The following is an 8,141-nucleotide window of genomic DNA, read 5'->3' as shown; positions in this document are numbered from 1 at the left end:
CCACAACAATCTCCACCTTGGCTTGAATTTCATCAAGTCTCAATTACATCTCCTCATGATGTCTTCTCCAACACCCACACAGGCAATCACAAGCTACAAACAACAATTAAGTCCAAGTAACTCTTGAACTTGAGAACCAAAACTGGCTTAGTCAGCATATCTATTGGATTTTCCTCAAACACAATTTTCTTCAATGTGGTATCTCCTTATACGATAACCAGATCACGAGCATAATCTGAATCAACATACCCAATGACACTAGATCCGATACCATTGTCTCTGTCAAAGACTAAACCAACATTTGTAGCAACCTGCAAATAACGGAGTATCCATTTTACTACCAGCTAGTGAACCTTACCAAGACTAACAACACTGCTTGCATGTGAAACATTTGGACAAATGCACACCATAATATACATGATGCTCCCAAACGCACTAGAGTAAGGTACATGCAACATGAAACACTCCTCCTCCTCACTCTGTTATGCTAACACTGCTAATAGTCTGGAATTATCTAAAAAAGAGATCAGTTGAACCTGTTACCGTACTGTCTCGAAGAAAGCAGAGACCACAAATCATGTTACCTTCCATCACAACCAATGAGTCTATACTAACCTTGATGACTCCACCTCTACCGGAATATTTGTATCCAAGGGGGTCCAAAGTGCCTATAGAAATAAGGTTTTTCTTCAAATATGTTATGTGTTGAACATTTGTCAAAGTCTTCACAATCCCATCATGCATCCTTATTTTGATTGCACCTATGCCAACAATCTTGCAGGCAACATCGTTTCCCATCAAGGCCGAACCACCATTGAATGACTCATCTGTAGTAAACTAATCCCTTTTATGGGACATATGAGAAGTACATGCAGTATTAAGGACCCACTTATCGTAAAAACGACCATCATAAATAGTAATTGCAAGGACAATTCTGAATCCTCATAATTTATTCGACAACAGTAGCCACAAAAGAGAAACTTGGCTTAGCACCTTCCTCTTTATTTCTCAACTTCGAACACTCGAATTTATAATGCCCACACTTTTTGCAATAGTAACACTTAACTCTGTTCTTCAAATTGGACTGCGATTGCCTTCTTCTATCTGAGTCTCTCTCACTGAATCGACCTCTAAAATTAAAGAAATTTTCCGAACGACTCCTAACAATCAAACCCTCGGCCTGATTGTTACTACGTTTTTCCATTCAATCTTGTCCTCAAGTCCATATAATTCAAAGCAAATTTAACTTCAACTATGGAGATGGTATCTCTATCGTAAAACATTGAATTACTGAAATTCTAAAAAACTCAAATAGTGAACATAACAAAATCAGGGCCTAATCTTCATCATCAACTTTAATATCAATATTTTTCAAATCCATAAGAATGTTATTAAATTCATCAAGATAATCACAAAGAGGCGTACATTCTTGCATCCTGAGGGCATATAATCGTTGCTTCAAAAATAAACAGTTAGTGAGAGATTTCTTCATGTACAAACTTCATAACTTTTTCCAAAGTCCAGCATCAATTTCTTTATCGGAGACTTCTCTCAAAATTACATCTGAAAGAGATAATAAAATTAAACTGTGGGCTTCTCTTCAAGTTCCGCAATTTCCACATTTGATGATGCTGATGGCATCCTGCCATCCAAAATCTTTGCCAAACCTTGTTGTCGCAACAAAGTACGCATCTTGATATGCCAAAGACTGAAACTATTATGACTATCAAACTTTTCTACTTCAAATTTTGCAGTAGTCATCACGCAAAATAAAGAATCTGGCTCTGATACTACTTGTTATGCACAAAACTAAAATTCAGTATCCCGAAGAAGAAGAAGAAAAGAACAAAATAGAAAATAAATCAATCACACCAAACGTACACTAATATTTAAGTGATTCGGCTTAAAAAGCCTACATCCACTGGCAGAAATGACTCTGATGAAATTCACTTTTAAAATATGGAGTATAAAAGAGTAGGGAGAAAACCACTCAAAGCCCAAAGTCCAATATGCTCAAACCTCACTTTCACACAAAAGAGAAAAATAACAGGAAAAAAAAAAAAACTCTATTTTCTCCTAGTGTCGTAAGGCACAAACACCATGAGAATACCTAGTGAGATCACACAGCTTCCCTTTCTTTTTTGTTGTGCTAATTTCTCAAAGGCCGAACTAGTGTTTCTTTTATAGAAGCAAAAGACGGTTGCTGAGAATCCAAACTTGGCTAGGAGTAGGACAACAGAGCATGTCGAACTTGTATTAGGAGTCCCAACACCAATAAACTCCAAGTCAGCAAATCAAGTAAAACAAACCAAGAGTAAAAGGAATAGTACACGGGCCCCACTTGACTTGAGAATCCAAGTCACACGGCAACACAAATCCATACTATTAAAGTTTTTTCATTCATTATAACTCAACGGACACCGTTTCTTATTTACCTTCAACACTATAGCCTTCAAAATCAACCAAGACAATGACTAATGATTTTGTCGGTGGTTATGTCAATATATATGTCGTTTATGAGATATTTTGTCAAGAGAAAAAAAATTATTTGGTGTATTATATTATATTTTGATGTTTCAAACTTAAACGTCTACTTCCTATTCGGCACACTCGATTTACACCAGGATTAAAGTTATTCTCTGTAAGTGTTTCTAATATGCTAAAGCTTTTACGATGCCTTTTTTTAAACTAAGAAAGATAAAAATAAATTATACCCACACTGAGAATCTTACACTAATTTTTTTTTTTTTTTTTTTTTAAGAAAAAAGAAAAAACTCGAGGAAATCATTTCACTTAAAGGAACAAAAAGAAAAATAAAGTCCTCCCTCTTGTCTCTTGCTAGCCCTACGTGGGCCGTTTCCAATCGTCACTCATGGGGCAACTATAATGAAGGTGAGATATGGAGACCCCACTTAAACAAGGACAAGACAGAAGCACAATCAGATCCCACAATCCCACATGCACGAGAGTTTGTTACCAATCTTCTGCCTTTACTGACCCTCCATGCACCAACCAACCAACCAAGCAAACAAAAACCACAAATCCCATGACTTCATCAAAAACAAAACAGTTTCAAACAAACAAATCTACATCTCTCTATCTTACCCTCACATGGCCCAAGATTCGGGCTTCCTTTATACTCAACCTTACATATGCAAATCTAGATACATTATAATATATGTACCCCCTATTGTAACGTTCAAAAGAAAAAACACCCAAAAAGATACAAAGGAGAAACCAGCCTCCCAAACAAAACATTTAGATTTCCAGCAATTTTTTGCTCGGATTGTTTGGATAGGTAGGTTTCATATAGACTTTCTCATATTTCAAGCAGCAAAATTGTTGGAGATGTTTATCTAGACTGAGACAAACGGGCTAAGGCATTTACAGCTTCAAATCGAGATCAATACTTTCGCCTACTTCGCCATTACCATTGTTGGTGGTGGTTGTTGCTTGGCCTATTTGCGGCTCTGCCGGTGGTAAGAAGCTATAAAAGGGTCGTTGTCCATTGAACTGACTCTGTCCCGGCTGTATAATTGGCCGGCCTTCCCCACTTCCCTTCAACAAGTTAATAAAAAAAAAACCACCAATTAAGGATGAATCAAAATCAAAATCAAAATGAAACAAGAATTTGGGGAAATGGGGCATGGGTTTTTTGTTGTTGTTGTTGTTAATCTCACTTGATAAGGCAGTGATTCAAAATCAGGGAATTTGTTGTTATGAGAGTCAAGAGAGGCTGAATGGTGCTTCAACTTTGAAGTTGTTGTAGGAGGAGCAAGTGTGAGAAAATCTCCATGGAGAACCACATTTTCTTTGATGCTTTTGTTTGGATTCACCTTGCAGTAATTGGAAGTTGAGCTTGAAGGCCCCTCTCTGGATATTGTGCAAGAATATATACATTAACAGATTAACATGTATTATACTTTAAGACCATTATATTAAATGCTAATTAAGCTAACCTGGAAATTGTATTGCTGGCTTCGAAAATATTAAACCTGCCTTCATTCCCACATGAAGCTGATTCATCTGATCTTATAGGAGCAACATTAATGGCAGGTAAATTGTAGTTGAAAGAGGGGCGTGGTGGGTTGTCTAGAGAGAAGGGATATGGCCTCTTCATGCCAACCATCTACACTACATTTAAAGAACAAGTCCATAAGAAGTAATTAAAAAGAATTAAAAGGAATCATAATATGCAGGTTTTGCATTTACAATATATACCTTCTCTTCCTCTGGCCAAACAGGGGCGAAGTTGCTATAACAGCTTTGGTTTGAAGGGGGCTCCATCCGAAAATTCAATAAGGATGATGATGAAGTCCCTGATGAGACATTCACCTACAAAATATAAGGAGTAAAAACTAATTTTTTTTCTAAAATATGTATGGATGGAGATGAGGGGATTAATGTGTTACCATTGAAGGAGAAGGTTGCTGATATTGTTGTGTTATTGGGAAATTCAAGCCTGTGGGAGGCCAAACAGGGTTGTCAGATTCGTATGGCAAATTCAAATTCGACCGAAACGCTAATCCTGGATCCACAGCAGGAACCGAAATCCCCGACCATCTGGCATCGAACTCACCACTATTTGTGGTTGAATTTCTTAGAAGGATGTTTTGGACCGGTTGAGGAGGCCGTATCATCAAGTTTGGCGACGTTGGATCAACCGGGAATGGAGAAGGAAATGCAATATTAGAGGATGAAGATGGATTAGAGTGGTGATAATTTGGAATCTGCAAAGATACAAAGGATGATTTGGTTGCTGATACTGAAGCTGGTGGAGACAAAATTGTAGCTGCAGCTACAGCTTCAACAGCTGCATCTTTGTTTTGCTGTTCTTCTAGTCTGATCTTTTCAAGCTGAGCCACGCCAAGTCCTCTCTGTGGAGCTTTCTTTTGCTTTGGCTTTTTGGAAGATCTTGCAACACCACCACCACTACCACTACCACCGCCACCGCCACTACCACCACCACCGCCACCACTACTGCTACTACACTTTTGGGTTTGGTCGTCTGGATCCATTCTTCTTTGTTTTCCATCTAAGTTAATGGATTTCGAGAAAGTTTGAAACAAACCCAGATGCAAAGATACGGAGAAAGACTCAAGCTTTTGTACTTCATTTCTGTAATGCTAATACTTAAAACACTTTTGGTCTTATTATTGTTTTCTTCCAACAACTTTTCAAAGAATTTGAAGCAAATGCAAAGATTTAGAGAGAACCAAATACTTGGCTTCCAGGATCAATTAATCCATTGTTTTGAAATCGAAATCTGAGAGCAAAATCTAGAGGAATTTGAAGAATCGAAGCAGGAAATAAGTTACCCAAAATCTCGCAGGTTATGGAATTTGAGAAACAAACCCAAAAGCCTAGCCAAGTTTTCAGCAAAGATTGACAAGAGAGAGAGAGAGAGAGAAAGCAAAGAATGTATAGATAGAGAGAATCTGAGTGGTTTCTGATTTTTCTCAAACCCAGTTGTTTGTCTGAGAGACAGATCAAACACAAACGAAAATGAAAGAAAAAAAACAAACCAATATTTTTTCAAAATTCAAAACCATGCAAAATCTTAAAGTACTAGGAACAATTTTTTCTGTCACATTTGTCGCCCAAATCCTCGGTCCACTCCTCGTTTTCTTCCTAGTCCGACTCTCATGAACTCTCTCTCTCTCACACAGATCTCTCTCCCCGAGTTACAAGATTTCAAGGCCAATCCACATCGGACTCTCTCTCTGTAAATAATGTTTTGAGTTGTATAAAAAGAGAGAATTAAAGCAAGTGCATGAGCAGGGGAGTGTACCTTTAGCCATTCTGTTTCATTTTAGCAAGATTTTGCACTAGTAGTAGGACCCAACTGTGTGGCCCCAAAGTTTCCATCAAACACACGAATGGAAAACTTCTTTCACTTCTTTTTTTTTATATTTATTATTATTATTATTATTATTTTAATTTAAACTATATATATTATTTTGGACAATATTGTTTTAAAAGTGCTTTTGACACGGTAATCTCAAAAATCAAAAGTACAATTTTAAAATGAAATTGCAAATTATGGGTCCATTAATTTGCGATTTAAAAAAGTGATAGATTTGTGGACTCATATAAAATACAGGGCCAGTCCAATGTATTTTGGGGTCTTAGGCAAAACTTTGAAATGGAACCTTTTTTAAAAAAAAAAAAGTTAAAAAAAAAATATTTATTTTAATATTATTATTATATTTTATTTAAAAATCATTCTTCTCACTTTTTGGGATGCAAAATTACTGAGTAAGTTTTTATAATCAAGATTTTCTAACATCATTTTTTCAATTGATAATATGGCTAATCTATTTAATCTCTCTTGTGACATTGTTGATCTTAGGTAATATTTTATCAATTTTAATTTTGAAAAACTTATTTATGCAGAAGTAACTGTAACGGGTATTGTCAATAAAATTCTATAAACGATACATGCATTTGGGAAGAATCAAGTCTTTTTATATAATTTAATATGTCAATTTGAGCACTTTCTTGTATCAATATTTTTCCATTGGCCTGTGTCATAAATATTTGTAACAATGGAGTTAGATACAGCAATAGTATTTTCATTATCTTCTAGTTATTTTAATGAATTTCTTGTTCATTTATGAGTTTTTCACCTAAATTATCCTCTATATTTTGTTTATTGCTAATAACAAATTTATTTAGGGCTTTTCTTTGAGATTCCATCAGTGTCTCTACTTTTCTTTCTTTTTTTTTTTCTTTTTTTTTTTTTTTAAGTTTTTCATATCCAGATGCATATTTTCTACTAGTAGACATGTTTGATTAAAAATATTAACAAATTAAACAAATACAATTTATATTAAAAAATATATATATTCTAACTATAATAAAATAAATTAAAAAAATAGAACAATAAATCAGAGAGGTAGACTAGAGAGTTCTTGGAGATTTCTCGTTTTGGAGAGCATGAGGTTTTGTAGAATTAGCATGAAGATTCTTGAACGTGTATTCATCTCCATTGTAATTGGTGTTTTTAATTACCTGATATGTCAAATTTTTGAAGGCCGTAAAATTGAATTTTTATTGAATCGGCTCTCTTTGAAAAATATCAAATTAGCTGATAAAGTTGGTGAATAGGTCAATTTTTATTTTTTATTTTTTAATTTTTTTCAATTTCTGATCCTCAAATACTTAAGAACTTCGAACTCCTTGAAATTTTGCATTTTATTTAAATGCAATAAGTATATTTACGATCAAACCAGTCGAATTAATGGTTGATTTTAGGTTCACTCACCTGTTTGGTTTGTAGCGTTGGACAGAAGGATGAATCAAGGATTGAGTTTACTAACTCAATCTTTGACTCCCTATTTTGTTGGAAAAAGAGTGAGTCTTCCGCATTCAATACTACCATCCACTTATCTAACAAAATGTAAGTAAATAAAAAATGGTAAATTTTAATAATTTGATTAATAATATTTTAACACATTCTTTTATTTGTGAGTAAGATTGAACAAGTAAAATATTTAATTTCATAAAAGGTGAATTATGGAAATAAAGTTTAAACTCGGGACATTTGATCTGATACCATATTAAGAGTATGTTTGAAAATGCGTTATGAAGTTTAAAAAATACTTTTAGTACATAAAAAAATAAAAAATAAATAAAAATAAAAAGTTGTTCCAGGAAAGAATTGGTCCGTCAGGTAAAAAACTTCAAAAGCGCTTTTTTTATTTTTTATTTTTTACTCTAAAAAGCTCAAAACTGTGTTTTGGAGAAAATTTGAAAATTAGGTTTTTCTAAAAAGTTCTTTCTGACTTTTTTTTATAGACAAAAGCTCTATTACTCAACACAATTTTAAACTAACTCTAATTATTTCAAAAGTTTAAACTAATAAGAAATAATGATTAGCCATTTCATATATTGATCCGCTATTGAGGATAGCCACACCTTTATCATAATAATGCAAGCTAGAGTGGAAACTTTTAGATCCAATTACTAGAAAGGGATAAGAAATGTAGGAAACAAGTAGAAAGGTCAAGAAGATGGTTGGATCTTCGTATCTTTGATGGCATGCCAATGAGCAAAGCCATCTCTACCTTTTCTTAATGGACCCACCTTAGCCACAACAAACAATCCCTAACTTGCTGATGAAACAAAAGTTTTGTTCT

General features: G+C 34.4%; 1 protein-coding gene across 1 annotated transcript; it reads right to left on the bottom strand.

Moving 5' to 3' along the window:
* Positions 1–2,994: 2,994 nt before the first annotated feature.
* On the bottom strand, positions 2,995–5,181 carry LOC132176281 (uncharacterized). The gene is made up of 5 exons (XM_059588443.1): positions 4,413–5,181; positions 4,222–4,335; positions 3,960–4,129; positions 3,681–3,873; positions 2,995–3,558 (listed from the first exon to the last, which is right to left on the bottom strand). Exons 1-5 carry the CDS (start codon positions 5,016–5,018, stop codon positions 3,385–3,387), a joined length of 1,257 nt encoding a protein of 418 aa, XP_059444426.1. The 5' UTR covers positions 5,019–5,181; the 3' UTR covers positions 2,995–3,384.
* Between the last annotated feature and the right edge of the window lie 2,960 nt (positions 5,182–8,141).

Source organism: Corylus avellana, chromosome ca3, assembly GCF_901000735.1.
Source record: "Corylus avellana chromosome ca3, CavTom2PMs-1.0".
Lineage (NCBI taxonomy): Eukaryota > Viridiplantae > Streptophyta > Magnoliopsida > Fagales > Betulaceae > Corylus > Corylus avellana.
The sequence above is the reverse complement of the archived record's forward strand: the minus strand, read 5'-3'. Positions and strand labels throughout refer to the sequence as shown.